This window comes from Dreissena polymorpha, chromosome 16 (assembly GCF_020536995.1).
Source record: "Dreissena polymorpha isolate Duluth1 chromosome 16, UMN_Dpol_1.0, whole genome shotgun sequence".
Taxonomy (NCBI): Eukaryota; Metazoa; Mollusca; class Bivalvia; order Myida; family Dreissenidae; genus Dreissena; species Dreissena polymorpha.
In genome coordinates this window covers 13,521,292-13,540,995 of record NC_068370.1, presented here as the reverse complement: position 1 = coordinate 13,540,995, position 19,704 = coordinate 13,521,292, and the positions used below count along the sequence as shown (strand labels likewise).

The following is a 19,704-nucleotide window of genomic DNA, read 5'->3' as shown; positions in this document are numbered from 1 at the left end:
AATGTTTTCAATATATACGTATAGAGAAAAATGCCCTGCCCACTGGCGGCCATGTTTTTTCACCGATCTGGACCATTTTCGAACTCGTCCGAGATATCAATAAAACCAATGTTTTGACCATTTTCCATGATGATTGGGCAAAAATTGTGACTTCTAGAGTGTTACAAGGTTTCTCTATAGCCAAATAAGGAAAACTGCCCCCCCCCCCGGCAGCCATGTAATTCAACTGACCGGAACCATTTTCAAACTCAACTCTCATATCAAGGAAATAAATGTTCTGACCAAATTTCATGAAAATCGGGCCAAAAATGTGACTTCTAGAGTGTTCACATGTTTTCACTAAATACATATAGAGAAAAATGCCCTGCCCACTGGCAGCCATGTTTTTTCATCGATCTGGACCATTTTCGGACTCGTCCGAGATATCAATAAAACCAAAGTTTTGACCAACTTTCATGATGATTGGGCAAAAATTGTGACTTCTAGAGTGTTTACAAGGTTTCTCTATAGCCAAATAAGGAAAACTGCCCCCCCCCCCCCTGCAGCCATGTTTAACTGACTGGAACCATTTTCGAACTCAACTCTCATATCAAGGAAACAAATGTTCTGACCAAATTTCATGAAAATTGGGCCAAAAATGTGACTTCTAGAGTGTTCACATGTTTTCACTATATACATATAGAGAAAAATGCCCCGCCCACTGGGGGCCCATGTTTTTTCACCGATCTGGACCATTTTCGAACACGTCTGTGATATCAATAAAACCAATGTTTTGACCAACTTTCATGATGATTGGGCAAAAATTGTGACTTCTAGAGTGTTTACAACGTTTCTCTGTAGTCAAATAATGAAAACTGCCCTGCCCACTGGCGGCTATGTTTTTCAACGGACCGGAACCACTTTTGAACTCGAACAACATATTATTAAGGCTAACATTTTGACTAAGTTACATGAAGATTGGGCATGAAATGTGACTTCTACAGTGTTTACAAGGTTTTTCTTTTTTTTGACCTAGTGACCTAGTTTTTGACCCAGCATGACCCAGTTTCGAACTTGATCGAGATATCATTGGGATAAATCTTCTGACCAAGTTTCATGAAGATCCCACATGAAATGTGGCCTCTAGAGTGTTTACAAACCAAATGTGGACGACGGATGGACGGACAGAAGACAGACAAAGACCGGTCACAAAAGCTCACCTGAGCAATCAGGTGAGCTAAAAACAACAAATTATAAGCACAGCTTGTCGTTGCTATGAAGTAATTGAGTAATTTTTGAACTTAAAAACTATTTCTCTAGTCCCCTTGACCCCAGATAGCTGGTATAGATATACACAAAAAAGGACATACGTGTGAAGTATAGAGGCAATACATTGAGTATGCTAACATAAGCTAGACAGGAGTTAAAAAGGGGAATGGCAAAAACTGGTGAAGGTCTATTGATAATTCTTAATAAGAACCTGGTAATTTAGTTATATGATGCAAATGTTTGGATTTGACATTAATGTAGCAACATTTCCTGTTATACATTACAATCATTATTGTATGTTATGTTATTTTATGTTACACAGTGCTCCCCCTTTGCATGCTGGGAAATTTGTCTTCTGCTAAAATGTCGTCTGCTGAATTTCTAAAATAAGCATTTTCTTTGATTTTTTTTCAAAGAATACTATCAGAATAGCAAACAGTTTGGATCCCGATGAGACACCACGTTCTGTGGCGTCTCATCTGGATCCAAACTGTTTGCAAAGGCCTTCAAAATCCGGTTCCAGCACTCAAAGGGTTAAATGGGGCATTGCGGGGGGCTACTTTGTCAAAAGGGCACTTTCAACGCGTAGTATTTTGTCAAAAGGACACTTTCGAGTGCGCGGGCATATCTCGAATGCTCCCTGCTGCATATTAATTTTTTATGTTATTAATAGTTGTTAGAATATAGTATTCCCATTATTATAAAACCATGCAAATAAAATGATTGCAATGAGAAAATTAATTACAATGTAACAAGTTAATAAGATATTTAAAAATGATCATATGTTAAAAAACAATCTTTTTTTTAAATAAATAAAAGGCCTAGCTGGAGCACTGTAATACATATTTGAATCATTTTCATGTGAATATTAAAGCAGTGTTTGTTTTCACCATTTTGGACTAAATAGAGAAATTAGTGTTGTTGTTTTGCTGCTAGCAAATGCTTCAAAATTGTGAATAAAAGTGTTTTCAATATATTATTGACTAAGGTTCAACTTATAGAGCTGGATTGGAGATGAAATCAATGTTTAACTTGAGATCTAAAAAAAAAATTTTATTTTTTTTTTAACCCTCAATTGGGAATTTTTAGGTCCCATTTGGGAAAAATATATACTTTTTTCCATTGGGTATGGGGCTGGATACCTGCCCCGATTTTGAACGAAAAAAACACACTGTAAAGTGAATATAAATGTTTACATTAAAGCTACTGGTTACATTTAATTGGTACAATGCTAATGTTAGGGCTGAACAGACATTATATTATCAGTTGAATGTTGACATCAAAGCTTTATTTCACTTTTTGTGATGTTAGGGTAGAAACAGTTAAAGTGTTAAAAAGAAACAGTGTCAATAAAACACACAAGATATTTACATTTGACATCATAGGCCATGATTGTTTAAGTTAATTGTGAAACTTGGAATGTACCAGAGATTATGTGAGCCTTGCTCTGTGAAAACAGGGCTTACTGCAAGTGCATAAAGTATCAACCCAGATCAGCCTGTGAAGTCTGCACAGGCTTATCAATGACAACACTTTTCGGGTTACCTGGGCTTCCTTTACCCGTAAAATACAATAAAACTGGGAAGTGTTTTCCCTGATTAGCCTGTGCACACTGCAAAGGCTGATCCAGGATGACCCTTTATGCACATGCAATAAGCCCAGTTTTCCTAGAACAAAGCTCATATCAATCTGTTATAGGACGACGGTTTACAAAGTTTAAATGTTACTTATTTAAAAGCATATTTGGGATTTCGTTATTTACCACTTGAAAAAACAACATTTTACCCAACTTTGACAATTCATAACATTAAAATAAGTTGTACATGTATTATGTCCATGCATTCATACAATTAAACCAAAGCACCAACACCACAGATTGAGAACTTAAATTAACCTTGTTCAATATAATCACTGGACTTTGATTTTACAGTATGTAATTTATAGAACAGCTTAAGTCCAAATAAATACAACCAGGCCTTTTCCTTACTACTTTGGGAGAAATGCAATTTCAGTATTGGGAATTTTTCCCCGCAAAAAGTCTACTGATTCGGAAAAATACTAATTTAATAAAGCTCTTCATAACAATTTACATGTGAATATAAATTCATATAAATAATAGTTATATATTTTTAAATAAAATGGAGATACAATAATCAGTAGACACAGATTTGATTTCTTTTCTTTATTGTTAAAAGCTTTAATGCCAAATTGGGCTTTTTTTATTGCCCTTTGGGAAAAAGGCCTGGCAACACTTATAAAATCGTTATTTCATCAAGAAATTTTGATTTTTGAGTATTGTAAATACTTAAGTGTTGTATGGTATCAGAATGAAAGCAAGAAAGGGACAAAAATTAAAATACCTTTACAATTTACATTAATATTGAATGGAACAGACATTATTTTACAGATCAAATAGCGTAACTTATTGTATATTCATTGTAATTTATTAAATTCCTATGACCAACATCAATTCCAAAATCAATTAAGATTTCAAATGAAAGGGAGATAAAACTCTGAAAGATTCTAAAAGCTTCTTAGTTAAGGACAGGACTTTTAATTGAGCCGCGTTCTGAGAAAACTGGGCATAATGCATGTGCGTAAAGTGTTGTCCCAGATTAGCCTGTGCAGTCCGCACAGGCTAATCAGGGACGACACTTTCCGCCTAAACTAGATTTTTGCTAAGAAGATACTTTCTTTAAACAGAAAATATCATAAAAGCAGAAAGTGTCGTCCCTGACTGCACAGGCTAATCTGGGGCGACACTTTACGCACATGCATTATGCCCAGTTTTCTCAGAATGCGATTCAATTGCATAAAATTATATATTGACTGCCACCAAGAAGTTCAAACGTTTAAAAAAAAGGCTGTACAATGTTCATGTATATGAGATATTTCAAATACAAGCACTAAGGGACTGGACAAAACAAAAGAAATGTATGTTAATGGCTTTCTCACCTGAAAATCAAGCTACAAAGAAAGACAGCAATGATCAGAACAACGCAGAGCAATGATAAGATCAACGCAGAGCAACGATTAAATGATAGTAAGAACGCACAGCAACATACCAACATGGTTCAGTGCATTACTTTTCTTACTCTGTTATATTTAATGTTATAGCTGTGAACTAAGCCATTGATATATAATGGGAATTAATACAAACAGAATTAGATCAATGCTATAGCATATTTAACAATCTACATAAAGAAAATACAGTACAATTTTGTCAATCTGTCTGATCAAGGCATTTATATCACCAGCACACGGTACTTAATGTTCATGCACCAAACATTCAGATACACCAGGGCCCGTATTCACCAAACAATTCTTAGACGTAAGTCTAAGAATAAAGAAAATTCTTTAAATTAGAATATTCAAGAATTTCTTTAATTTTGAGTCAATCTCTACAGTAAACATCTCAATTTATATTATTCTTCATATAGAACATTTTGTTAGTGACATAATAACCAGTGGAGGTCTGTATATATTCAAACACTGAACTCATTTTTCTTGGTTCCAAGTCTATTCTTTATTCTTAAGTCTAAGAATCGGTTGGTGAATACGGGCCCAGCTGTACAGAGCAGGCTGTTAGCATATATGAGTTGCATCCGTCAAAAATAGGTCTTATGCCACATGCGGCCACAGTAGCTCCAGCACATACAGTCTGGTTAAGAGGCTAATCTGTCCGCTTATGAGAACAAGAAACCTTGAGTTACTTTATACAAGGGATTGTATCTTGTGACCAGAATGCAAAAATGTATTCTAAAACATTTCTATGTATGTCTCAGGAGAAACAAGTGCAAAAAGAATCATACCAAAGGAAACTGATGAAATGCCAACCACTTATCTTTAGATAGGGAACTTATTTTAGTTATGCAAATAGACAATACAGAGCACAATATCAGAATATACACAGCTTAAATGCATTGCCATGACACTGACCTTTATGTGTATTAATATTCTACAAATCTGATACAATGAACATAAATAAAGTGAATTGATTTCATGCACGATGATACTGAATAATATACTAAAAGTTAGGTTTTTCCAAAGTTTGTTAAACACACACAAAAAGAAAACCCAATCTATTTAAAGAGATGTGATGTTGCAGCTTTCATCAACCTTCTATGCCAACATGTGATTAATAAAGACCAATATAGGCAACATTTTCAAACACTAAGATATAGTCTGCAAAAGAATGGAATAACTTCCAAATTGTCCATTTATTCATTGTATTTATTAAATCTAATAAATACGTGAATAGATAACTTATTGTATTTATTTATCGTCAATTAACTTAGCTTAGCATCTGTATCAAGTGTGCGGTGGAACAGCACAGGTTAGTTTGTAAGGACACGTGTGGACACAATGATCAAACTTCACACTGAACAAATATGTTTGTCATTCACATTTTCTAAGTTATGAAGAGTTAGAAACAAGAGCACCGCCTTGCGGTGCAGACCGCTCATCTATTTTCTTTTTAAAGGTGAAGGGACTCTCATTTTCAATCACAAAGGAGGGAGGGGTGGAGTGAAGAGGGGTGTATAGTGTGGGGGTGTGGAAATTTATTACAAAATCTTCCAAAAATTGGAAAAAAATGCACACAAAAAATAAATTCGAAGGGGGGGGGGGGTTCTTGGGTGCGATGGTTGGACGGCATTTCAAACTAATAATAAAAATAAATATTTGTGTATTTTTAACCGTTTCAAAAAAAAAAATGGGGGGTGAGGTGGGGGGGGGGGGGCATAGTGTGAGGGTGTGGTGGTAATTCGTGAGATGATTTAACAACATAAAAAAAAATTAGGGGGGGGGATTCGGGTGGGGGGAGGGGGGATTCTTGGTGCGATGGTTGGACGGTATTTCAAACATAAAATAATAAAAATAAATAGTTGTGTTTTTTAACCGTTAAAAAAAAATAAATTGGGGGGTGGGGTGGGGGGGTATAGTGTGAGGGTGTGGTGGTCATTTGTGAGATAATCTTAAAAAAAAAAAAAAAAATAGGGGGGGGGATTCAGGGGGGGGGGGGGGGGGGGGAGGGCACGGGGGATGGTTTGGGTGGAGTCTATTGTGGTATGTCAGGTAAGAGTAGTTTTGTCTAATCATAAAAAAGATTTTGGCAATTTTAGCATAATTTAATAATTTTACCTTGAGAGTCAAGGTCATTCAAAGGTCAAGGTAAAATTCAACTTGCCAGGTACAGTAACCTCATGATAGCATGAAAGTATTTGAAGTTTAAAAGCAATAGCCTTGATGCTTAAGAAGTAAAGTGGATCGAAACATAAAATTTAACCATATATTCAAAGTTACTAAGTCAAAAAAGGGCCATAATTCCATTAAAATGACATCCAGAGTTATGCAACTTGTCCTTTTACTGTACCCTTATGATAGTTTGCGAGTGTTCCAAGTATGAAAGTTATATCTATGATACTTTAGGGGTAAAGTGGACCAAAACACAAAACTTAACCAAACTTTCAATTTTCTAAGTATAAAGGGCCCATAATTCAGTCCAAATGCCAGTCAGAGTTACATAACTTTGCCTGCACAGTCCCCTTATGATAGTTAATAAGTGTTGCAAGTATGAAAGCTATAGCTTTGATACTGTAGGAATAAAGTGGACCTAAACACAAAACTTAACCAAATTATCAATTTTCTAAGTATAAAAAGGGCACATAATTCTGTCAAAATGCCAGTCAGAGTTACATTACTTTGCCTGCACAGTCCCCTTATGATAGTTAGTAAGTGTTGCAAGTATGAAAGCAATAGCTTTGATACTTAAGGAATAAAATGGACCTAAACACAAAACTTAACCAAAATTTTCAATTTTCTAAGTATAAAAAGGGCACATAATTCTGTCAAAATGCACGCCAGAGTTATCTTACTTTGCCTGCCCAGTCCCCTCATGATAGTAAGTAAGTGTACCAAGTTTGAATGCAATAGCATTGATACTTTCTGAGAAAAGTGGACCTAAACGCAAAACTTAACCGGACGCCGACGCCAAGGTGATGACAATAGCTCATATTTTTTTTCAAAAAATTGATGAGCTAAAAAGCGTAGAAGCTATATTTCCTTAGGGCTTTAAAGGTACCAACACTGAAGTCAAAGGCAAGATGAAAATTACATAAGGCCACGACTTTTTTTTTTATTGGTTTACAAAAATTATTTTGAAAATGGTCCATCGGGCGGTCGAAAAAAAAAAAAAAAAAAAAAACGGAAAAAAAAGTTAATGCTAATAACATCAGAACAAAGACAACATATCTTTTATAACCTTAACACAGAGACAAAAAATCAAATTATGCAATGAAACACATCTATATCTTCAAATGAAATGAGTCCTAACAGCACCTTATGTAACATCAGGCAATTTTAAACACTCCATTACATGACATGCGTTCTTCTCCCATTAAAACGAAAAACTGCGCTTCATTTCCATAATTGGATGCGCACCATTACGCAATGCGATGCCCGTTGCATAAATCTTATATAAGATAAACTACTCATACACAAATTACCCGGTATGTGTTTGCTCTTACTCGACTTATGAGATCGTACATGAAAAAAAAAATCGAGGTAGATCGATCCATGCGTCGTCGCGGTAATGTTTGTCAAAGTTGTTGTTGTCATGAAAACTCGTTGATTTACAACGCAAAACGTCTTATTTGAACTGACGCGAATTAATTTAATCATATTTGTCAACTTCGCTTTTGCTTTATTTTGATAATTTAATCCAAAGTTTAATGTTAGCAAGTGTTTTTTTTACTGGAATTGTAAACAAGGAGTCAGTTAAAGTTTTCCGAAAATGTGCAGTCTGTGTGAATTGACAGTTTGACGTCATCAAAGGAAAGCCGCTTTCTGTCGGAAGCAATAAAGCGACAAATTTCGCGCCGAAAAAATTGGCTTCCTTTGTCTAGCAATCAACATGCCGAACCAATCGTGTGTTTGTTTCTCAATTGACCAGTCGCCAAATCCGCCCACATTTTGTCGATCAGCCAATCAGATATCGATTTTTCACACAACCCTCAGCAACGCTTATCTGGCCGCCATTTTGTCCGACAAACAAAGCGTGTTTTACATATGGAATGGACGTAATTTTTAAGAGTTTACACAGATTTTATATCAAATGCATGATCATTACTGTTCGATCATTATTCAAAATTGTAGGTGCTATACATACTTTATAAAAGGTTATTATTTTATCTTTATTTCTTGAACATACGAACGAGTAATGAGAAAACAAACACAATAAATAGTTTAACCACACCAGGTGTGTGTTCTATAAAACGTGTTATACCGTCTGATGCACAATATTATTAAGCAGTTTGGGCAACATAATAATTGCCACACGTGCTTATTAATCACAGCGTAATTGTCGATGATTAATAAATAACAGTATGTTGCGTGGATCTCGGAATGAAGGAACATTAAGGCATTGTTAGGTACAGTACACAAGAAAAGAAAACTATTTAATTACTTAAATGATTTCCAATTATATATTTATTTTCTGTGGAGCATAAACAAGGACAATCATCATAAATTGTTTACTTAAATATTGTTTTAACTAAAGTAGAAACAACAAAAAGGTGATTTCAACGCGGCTTAGCCAGCTTAAAGCGACTTCAAGTGTAAAATGTACGGCTTATAATACAACAACAACATTTCTAATACAACATATATTGATACGGGGAGAAATGTGAAAATTGCAATTAACATATAAGGGCCATCTTGTTATAAATAAGCAAATGCATAATATGCTAAATGTATTCAGTTCGAATGTTCGTGAACAGCACCGTTATACCAACACTTCATTTTTTGATAGTGAAATGTAACAGGTTCGCATTAAACATAAATGAAATAAAATGCATATTAGACTATATGTTAATGAAACCACGAAATTAGGCCTGTATTAAATTATGGTTACAATCAAAATTTAATTTATATCTAAATAAAAAAAATCGGTGTCTTTTTAAAAATAACACAATAAAACAAAGATCTAAAAAAATTTAATTAACAAAAACCCATCATGATATGGATATGTCATTTGCATTTAATAAAAATATTTTCAAAATTATATATGAATAGCCACCGGGTTCACTGTCAGACGGTTGAATACAAGTTAAAAATCAATATGAAATAAATGCTCATTTTTACAACGGATTTTTCATCAACTCCCTATATAATATGTATAAGAAACGTTTCTGATAGTCAGTCTGCCGTTAACTCATTTAATTTGATAACGCCATTTCTCTCTAAAGTTTTTATGATTGTATTAACGTTTTACAAAGCAGTTTAGTTTAGTGTGCGGCTTTAATAATTTATATTATAGAAAAGAGCATAATACATCATTACAAATATAGAATTTCCCTCACGTAATCCGCTATAATTGCGATCTGCTTGTCGGAGTTTTCTAATCACTAGACCACGTGACTATGTGGGCGGAGCGATCGATAATTTGGCGACTGGTCAATTGCAATCCTCCAATTTAATAAAAGCACGTGCATAGCTCCGCCTTCGAATCTTTTGCAGAGAACGGAGGCGGAGTTTAAAGGTTAATTGAGCTAGTGTTTTACACAAGTTGAGTTCCGATTTGCCGAAATTACTCGGCCCTAAGCATTGAAACGACAAATACATTTATCAATGATTTTCCGAGATATACCGATTTGTTCCGATTTCCAAACTTTCTGTACAGTTCCTATAAACTATGGCGGACGTGTTTACAAAATTCCTAAACACATATATCGTAAATAATGGCAGTGTTTTATTGGATTATTTATACTTATTATCAAATACTATCGGGTTTGTTTAATATAATTAACATGTTAAACAATATAGTTGCGTCACAGACACGGAAATAAATTTTGATGGGGTCGACATTTGACTGACGCTGATTTTCTTATTGTCTGTAATTTTTACCCGAAATAAATTTTGAGAAGTGCCCATAAAAGGACTGGTACATAATGTGTCACATTGAAAAATATCCCGATCTCTGCAATATATGTGAACCAATCGTTGATTGTACTTACTTGATTTTATTCGCAACCGTACTCAAACCGGATCGTTTTTTTTTCTCATTTCGCTCATTTTGAAGTGCGGTCGGGAATAAAATATTTAAAAAAAGACGATTTTCCGATTTTATTTTTTTTCCCATTTTCCAAAAATTAGGGTCGGCGGTTTTGTAAACCAAGAAATATAAAAGTCGTGGCCTAAGCTGTACAAAGTTGGTCCACTAAAAAGCAATTCTGATATGAATATGTAATTTTAACATATAAGGGTTGCTTTTAAATTTGAAGATATTGATCTTACCTCCTTGGATATAACTGGCGTGGGTGGAACCCATTCCTTAGCTAGATACTTCTTCTGCTCATATTTGGCACGAATGAAGCTCTCAAGAGGGCTATAAAGGGTTCACAAAAACAGTTAAAAAACAAAGGACAGGCACAAAATACAGCTGACAGGTACAAAAAAATAGTTGAACAAAGTTTAATTTAAACAAATTTATGAGAGAGCATTTAACAATTTTACATGGGTAACCATCCTTTCACTATGGTTTGAAATGTGGGAGGTAAAAAAAGAGCGAAATCCCAAAATAATAGAGAAATTAACAGTTGTCAGCATGAAAAATTGATTATATGTAATTTGAGAAATTATGTTTAATATTTTAGATACAGAAATCCTGAGATAGGATATAGAGAAAATAATATGTCGATTCCTCAATCCAATTAAACATTTTCACAGCCGAAATATTATGTTAGAAAACATGGACTTTACGGTTAACTGCAATTCTTTCACTTTCAGATACAAAAATCTCTTTTTTATGTGGTATATGTATGAAGTTTCCCAAACAATTTCACACTTTTGATGGATGACACACAAATAGCAGCATAAGGACACCTGTTAGCCTGTGGTCGTCTGTAATTATCAGGAAGATTGGCCTCATATGCAGCCCTAGCACGACTGTTTCCAACTTCCATCATCATCTGTCAATTTAAAAACATCATACTTTAACTGGTAAGGCTATTGCAAACGCAGCATTATGTTGTTACTCCACGCTTTATCACAAAAGTAATATGTAATTGCAGAGCTTGCAATCAGAAATGTCCATTGTTACTTCTTTTTCAAGTCATTGAAATACTTCCTTTAAAATCCTTTTTTCAAGTTTTTAATAAATGTTATAGCGAAGCATTTATTACCCTAAAATATTTGTTAAATTCAGGATATATTATATTTATGACTACAACAATCACACACTTAGTTACCTACCGCAATTTGTTCTGGAGTCCATGTGTCTAGATTAACAGATTTCACTTTGGAGATATGAACACCTAGGTTACGATGAATCCCTGCACATCGAATACACAAGAACACACCAAGGTTCCAGGAAGCCCATCTTGGCCCTGTAAAATAACATTTTAAAAACATTAACAATCATTTCAATCTAATTTAGAAGTAATGTTAATTAGAAATACACATAAATTTAAGAAAATTATAATCCATGGTCAACTGAATGCCTTTGCATCTGCATCTTAACGAGTGTTTGCCGAGGCCTGATATATAAAGCTCATCGTGAAATCATGTTTAAGATAGTTTTGGAAATTTTTATTTTGCCGTTAACTTAAATGGTGATATATTGCCATATGTTAAATCTCAATGGCTGAGGTTATTTAGAAGTCAAATCATGGGTGACTTTTGTACGCCCCCATCACATCTGACAGGTTTGCATTTGTCAGGACACTAATTGGGCTGATGATAGGGTAAAAAGCAAATAATAACAAATTTCAAAATTGAAAAAGATTAAAATATTATAAGGAAACCCCATTATCTATACAGTTCGGTCACGAACAGTATCATATTCTATGAATTGAAAGTGGGATTTTAATCAATAAACATCACATTAAAATACCCTTTGCATCACAGTCGACACAATATTTGTTATCTTCGTCTTTTAAAAGATTGGAAAGAATGGCTTGGAATTTTTCTTGTTGAGCTTTTTGTCGTTCCTTCTCGCCTCTAGTGGACATATTCGAAATAAACGTAAAATTTCCGTAATAAACAACACTCCTCTTTTAACCGATGACAGGGAACCGAATCACCGGAAGAAGTCATTGAATATTATTCCGCCCGAACTAGCGATTTAATATTCAACAAAAAATATGATATTTTATAAGTTACGTAATTATTTTTCAAATCATTATTTCAAATCGGCTTTCAATATATCTAAAGTAAACTATTTTACGTAAAATATTTAATACAATTTTTAGAACTATTTAATATCTCTAGCACGTTAATACAGGGGACGTAACTGTATAGGCTATCAAACACTAACAATATAAAGAAGTGAGACTCCATATGCTGGGGCAGTATTGCATTCTCTTTATAAACAATTAGCTGGTAATTTATTTAAGGCAAGTGACCAATTGCCAAAACAGTACGTAACAGCACAATACAAAACATCATACACTGATAGAAGAATAAAGCTGGTGTCACCGTCTTGGAACGGTCAATGCAAAGCATTTAAATGCTAAGGTTTAAACCGGTTTTAGAGCGCTCAAGCTCACACTTGGCCCAGAAATATTCATGATGCATATAATTGTAAATAAAATTTAACCTCATAGCACTGCAACTCAAATTAAAAAATAATAAAAGGCAATTAAATCGCATTCAATTTAATTACCATTTAATTACTCAATGGTAGGAAGGCCACCATTAATGACACGGCTCCCAGAGCAACAGAGTTACAACTTTTTGATGATCGATGAAATGAAATTACGAACAAGTGTCAACTATATCCCTTCTTTTTAGAAAAATATTTAAGAATATAGCATCATATAATAAATACTTCAGATCATCATCGTGCAAATACAGGACTCGTTGTGGAAACACCTGCTACTGTTTGTAAGAGCAGCTGATCAACTATATGTTGGAGACGAACTGGTGCTTATCCATCCCGTTACAGCGCAAGACCACACCAAAATCGGTCCCAAGTTTCGTGAGTCTAGTAAAGTTAATTAGGCACGAGTGCTGGGACACCATTTTTTCATCACATAATGTAGCCTTAGGCGCGAAAATACCTTAACACTTTGAAATTATGTGAGTTGGTCACATCTAACTCAGGGGCATGCGTATACGGGATCTTACCGGGTTTAAGTAAGGTTAGTTTAACTAACTTCCAAGATGGCGTCGTTCTCATGTTTTTCGTGAAGGAGCAGCGGCTATTTTCACTCGGTGAGCCTTTTTTTTACATTTTTATATTTCTTATAAATGATTACGCCTTTCGAATCTACACTGTTTGCGCTTCCCTTGTTTTTGTTTGTTTCAAGATCGCACGTAGACGTCGATATAAAAAAGCAATAGAAGGAAAACCAGATCTGTTATCTACTTTCATGACGTTCGAGACATTGGGTGTACACATATCATTTTCTTTTATAATTCACGTACGTGTACAGTACAATATAACTGAATTCACGATTATTTCATTTTCCCGGCGCCGTTTCATCTCCGACTACTTATTAATTGCCAAAAAATTGTTTAACCCCTTTTTGGAACTGACTTCATTTTAAGCAAATTTTGGGACATTATTTTCAAGATTGGGGAGCAATGTTTTACTAATTTTAATTCATTTACTTTATCTAGATAATAGCAACAAAGAGGAGACGTTAGCATTCCCATAAAGCTATTTAATTTGTTGTTTATTTCACTGAATCATTTAATATTGTAGAATTGGCTTGTACAAGTTCTTTATGATCTCTCTTTGCACACCGCCTTAAATATTGTCTGTGTTACGTATTGGGACAAATAAATGTTTTTCTTCCTGATGCTGCTTTGGTTTTGACTGTTGTTTAGGTTAAACATGGCGTTTGTGACTGGACGCCCTAAGTTCGCTAGTTCGGATTTACTTAAAAACCAGTCAGTGATGTCATCGTAGCCGCAAATGAAATGTAATATCCGTATAACTGCCTATTTGATTAATAACTCGTAACCGTCTTTTGACCGATTCACAATAGAAGGAGAGAACGAGACCGCACACCATTTTATCGTTTCATAGCACCAATATTTTATTTTTCTGGAAAAGATATGTACAAAAGGCGTTTTATTTCTATGAAATGATTGAGGTGCTTTAAAATTAGGACCTTCACGCCGAATGATTCGTTTTAAACATCTGGATGTACATGTATTTCGCGTAATAATAAATGACAACCGTCCTTGTAACATGCTCCCATTTTTCATATCGATTATGCTTCGGCCAGACAGAGTTGACAATATCTTTCTATATCCAACCTATTGCTCAATCTAAATGACCACTGGCTAATAATTTTAATTAACGACATGTAGCTCATACGTTGTGCATGTTGACTTCCGGGTTGTGTCGTGGTACACCGCTCAGTTCGCTGTGAAGTTGCAAGGTATGGTGTTTTGATATCAACTTAATTTCGGATTAAGTCCAACGGTTAAACATGGACAATTGGATGATAGGACTTACATGTACATTAGGAGTTACACTCCAAGGTTTATCTTTTATTTGAACTTTCATTTAGAAAAAAAGTTTTATGTTTAATAGAGTAAACGTTTATCAAGTTGAAATATCATAAAAATACGCAATATGGGAGCAGTGGTCTAATGGTAGGATGCTGGCATAGGGATCAAGAGGTCCCGGGTTCGAATCCCGCCCCGACCACTGGAATTTCCTTGAGCAAGAGATTTATCCCACATCTGCTCCTCTCCACCCAGGTGTATAAATGGGTACCTGTGAGGGAAATAAGCCAATGTGCCATGGCTGCATACTGCGCCAAGATGTTAACGGACGACTTATGACCCAGTGATCAGGGAAAAACTGTAAAGCGCCTTTGAACGCACATCTCGAGTATGAAAAGGGCGCTATATAAAGAAAACAACGACTACATCTTACATTTGGACCGTGCTCTATGAAAAAGGGGTTTAATGCATGTGCGTAAAGTGCCGTCCCAGTCTGTGCATTTCGCACAGGCTAATCAGTGACGAAACTTTCCGCCTTACTAGATTTTTGCTAAGAAGGGTCTCTCTGTATACGAAAAAATATCATTAACGCGGAAAGTGTCGTCCCTGATTAGCTTGTGCGGACTGTACAGACTAATCTGGGACTACACTTTACGAAAATGCATTAAACCCCCTTTTTACAGAGCGCGGCTCATTCTTGTAAATATTCACGACTGGTCAAGAAATGAATTTACATATTTTGTGTCATTTATAAACATGTGTCGCTCTGGGAAAACTGGACTTAATCCATGTGCGTAAAGTATCATCAAGATAATCAAGGACGACACTTTGCGCTTTGATGGATTTTTTCGTTTAAAATAGTTCTCGGATATCCAGTTTATGCCCAAAGTGTTTCCGCTGATTAGCCTGTGCGGACTGCACAGGCTAATCTGCGAAGACACTTTTCGCGCACGCATTAAGTCCATTTTCCTCAGAACGCTGCTCATATAATTTCTCCCACTGCTTTCTCAGGAAGACAGCATGAGGGTCAGTCTGAGCAGCGTTCTCCTCGTCGCCATGGCGATGACCTTGGTCCCGACCAACCGTACGTGACATAGAACTTTCACTTTTCATGAAGTTACTATAGTACTAAACCTCCGTCTTTAAAAATAATACTGACTGAAACTTTCCAACAATCCATGCACTTTACAGAAAATAATGTATATTGGAAGTTGTTTATATTAATAAATGTATGCTAGTATTGATTACATAAATATATTCAAGCAACTATAGTTACTGCACAAGTGTTGGAAGATATTTTTTAAGGAAATAATTTAATATATTCAATATATTTGTAAATATACCCGTCACGTTTCATGATCTGCTTTCAGTTGCTCTTCCATTCGGAACTGGCTTTGTACTTTCGTACGGCCTGAAGCAGCTCCCAGAGTTCCGGAAAGGGACGCCTGACGGGGATCAGTTACGGACGCTGACGAAGATGTGGTTCGCCTATCAGGCTGGGAATTTCGTGAAACGGTTGCGGGATAACCAAGGATAAGGACTGACAGTTGTCGCCCTTCTGAGCGCTGCGCGCTCATCCCCGAGTCACATGTCTCAAATAATAATTATTTAATGTTTTATCCCGTGTTTGCTTGGTGCCATTCAGCTAATGACTGATTTTCAAAATACTGTTCGTCGTGAAATTAAAATATTAAAAAATATGTGTGAATTGTGTGTGTAATTGAATATGTGTGTTTTGAGGGTGGGGGTATCACAAACGAATTTTTTTATGTACAACAGAAAAGGTTATTGTACATATGTATGCGCTTTCAACTGTTTTCAAAATTATACTAATTTTCCAATTAGTTAGTGTATTTATTTATCACATAAGTACTACTTTAATAGTTATGCCACAAAACAGAACTAAGAACGCGACCCTTAAATAGATTGATACGTGTATATATCAGGAATCAATTCCGCAAAACGGACCACAGACGTTTTAACGACTTTTAAATGGTAGCAGTTTAATTTTACTTCGCCACAAATTGCCACTTGTAAATTAAATCAGCTGAATCTACTTTCAGTTATGGTTACAAATTGGTTACAAATTAGTTTCCTCCGTCTATCCATTAAAATTGGCACGATATATTACCGCTGGGAAAGAGTGGGTGGGGTGCACTAAACACCCAGACGTGCATCGATACCTTTTAACTCTTTCAGTGCTGGAACCGAATTTTTAAGGGCCTTTGCAAACAGTTTGGATCCAGATGAGAACGTGCAGAACGTGGCGTCTCATCAGGATCCAAACTGTTTGCTATTCTGATAGTATTCTTTTTTTTTTAAATCGAAGAAAATGCTAATTTTAGAAATTCTGCAGACGAAATTTTAGCAGACTACACATTTTCCAGCATGCAAAGGGTTAATAGGAATATATGCGTGGAGGAAGCCTGATTGTTTTTAACCCTCACCGATTCATATTCAGGAACGATGATGTTTTAAATATTGCATAAATGATACTGTTTCCCTTCCGAAGAGTTGACTACCTTGTTTTCATGGCTGAAATTGGTTGATGACACACACATATTTAGTGGCGTGAACAGGTTTTGCCGCAATTATAACTATAAATGCCTTTTATAAAACTGACAATCGGTTTGAAATAGACACTGTTATCACTGTTGTCTCGAAATACAAAAGCACAACACAGAGAAGGGGACATGTTTCTTTTCGGACCCCTGACATTCGCTCAATTTAAAAGACAATTCTCGAAAAACTAGGTTATAAGGATACCATGCCCAAAATACTTTTTGGTCATTGCTCTGTGAATGGGGGGTTTAATGCACGTGCGTGAAGTGTCGTCCATGATTAGCCTGTGCAGACGGCACAGGCTAATCTGGGACAAAACTTTCATCTTTTATTAATTTATTGGTTTATATAAAGCCTCTTCTTAGCAAAAATTAAGTTTCGGGGGGAAAGTTTCGTCCCTGATTAGCCTGTGCGGAATGCATAGGTTTATCTAGGACGACACTTTACGGACACTTTCAATCCCTTTTCACAGAGCACGGCTCAATTTTGAATTATTGTTATAAATAATAATCATACTTTGAGCACTGAAAATAACCTTAACCTATTTAAGGATAACACATTAATTGTGTGATGAGTGATAGTAAAAGTACTATTTGAACAGATACTTTTCATTCACCTCTTATATAAGAAGGGCAGTATCGAGTAAATGCATGTGCACGTAATAAAGCTCTTAGACAAGTTTGACGTACCCACGAAAAATGTGCGCAAAAACGGATCCACTGTTATACTTAAAAGACAAACAATCTAAACTAATAAATAAAGTCCCCTTCCGCTATTGCTTTTTTTAGTTGTACAACTCAAATGTTACTACGGTAATAAATTATAAGTTGGCTGTCCATGTTTTTATTAACTTTTTTATTCGATTACAATTACTTACAGACGGGAACGAGACGGCTAGACGAAAACACGTTTTTATTACAAAGCAATTAATTTCAAGGTATAAAAAACAACACCAAACAGTTATCTGTTTAACTGTTTGAATGAGGTCATATTTTGAAGAACCAGAGCAGTATATGATGTCAAGAAGCGATACGTTAAATTGTAGGGCGCACATTTCTTGAAGAGGTTTCACATTTGCAAACTGGTCTGTAATAGGTGAGAGGCGTCTAGCTTCCGTCGATAAGAATTTTGAATGATCGGAGTAAAGGAGACTAATTGCAAATATTTATCAAATAACAAAAACTAGCAACAAAACTAACGAAAGGATACGGTGTGCCTATCGACGATACAACAATAAGCAAGCCAATACATGCATTTACAGAGAAACAGGCAATACTATATTAATAAAATTCAACGCAAGTCCGACAATTGACAAAACATATATGAACAATACAAGTAGAATGCTGTGAATACATATCAAAGCTCCGTATTGAAATGTAAATCGTACAACGGAAGGAACAATAAACAAAACACAATGTGCAAATGGGCCGTGCTTTGTGAAAAGGGGGTTTAATGCATGTGCGTAATGTGTCGTCCGAGAGTAGCCTGTGAAGTCCGCGTTGCAAAAGCATGCGATAACACGCCTTCGTTGCAAATATATATTGCTCGAAATATTGCCATTACTTATCAGTATTTAAAATTATTGTTAGCATCATATGTGTTATTCATATTATTAATAATCGAAATTTTCTGAATAAAGTCGAGAAATAATGCGAAGCTTTGTTTACATGTGTTTATGAATACTGTAGGACAGGTTGTGTATTGTTGATTGAATATAATCAAGCCCGCATGCTTGTTTTTAACTAGGAGGATGTATTTAATTATTTTTTTTTATTGTTATATATCCCCATTCCTTAGCCGATGATAGCGATCCTATTATGCGAATAGAGTAAGACATGAAACATTTTAATCACGAAAAGGTTTTGCTCTTGAGAAACAGTTAACCTTTGACCAATAAACTTGACCTTGTATTGACAACTGAATCGAGAAACAGACTCTTACTGCATAGGTGTTTTTGATTATTATACCACCCAACTGTTGAAAAAAATGTTCCCTTCAAAAATCAAGAATGGATAAGATTGTACTTTATATTGTACTTTCGTAAGAAAACAAAGACGCGATATTGGGAAGACAAAACAAATGAAACGCGTGAAACGAACTCTATGCAATTATACTTGAAAAGTAAAAATTAACAAACACGATTCTGTTTTTCTGACAATCAACTTTGTTTTCTCTAAAATGTTCCAACAAATCCGACTGGCACCATTAGAATCCGTAGGCTGCGATGTCAAGTTGGTGTCAAAACAATTCATACATGCCTTCGTACAAACGCAATAACAACCGTACGTTTTCACACCGGTTGGCACGGGCGGGGTTACACCACACCAAATCATAAGTCGTAAATGTGTCGACGTTAGGACCCGACTATGATAGACAGATTTACAAAACTTGATTTAACTAGACCAAACCGTCTACAAATCAGCGATGTTTTAG

At 35.4% G+C, this 19,704-nt stretch overlaps 1 protein-coding gene across 5 annotated transcripts in view; it reads right to left on the bottom strand.

The window, feature by feature from the left end:
• The window catches only part of LOC127861911 (stromal membrane-associated protein 1-like), a 36,617-nt gene extending 24,268 nt beyond the window's left edge, over nucleotides 1-12,349 (bottom strand). For 3 of the 5 annotated variants that reach the window (XM_052400637.1, XM_052400639.1, XM_052400636.1), the window contains exons 1-5: nucleotides 12,140-12,348; nucleotides 11,500-11,633; nucleotides 11,131-11,216; nucleotides 10,543-10,633; nucleotides 4,204-4,215 (exon numbers count right to left, since the gene is read on the bottom strand). In XM_052400637.1, the coding sequence (XP_052256597.1) occupies nucleotides 4,204-4,215; nucleotides 10,543-10,633; nucleotides 11,131-11,216; nucleotides 11,500-11,633; nucleotides 12,140-12,257 (441 nt within the window). In that variant the 5' untranslated portion in view covers nucleotides 12,258-12,348. Of the gene's footprint in view, nucleotides 1-4,203; nucleotides 4,216-10,542; nucleotides 10,634-11,130; nucleotides 11,217-11,499; nucleotides 11,634-12,139 lie in introns of all 5 variants that reach the window. The other 2 variants (XM_052400634.1, XM_052400635.1) reach the window with 2 other exon arrangements.
• Nucleotides 12,350-19,704: the final 7,355 nt, after the last annotated feature.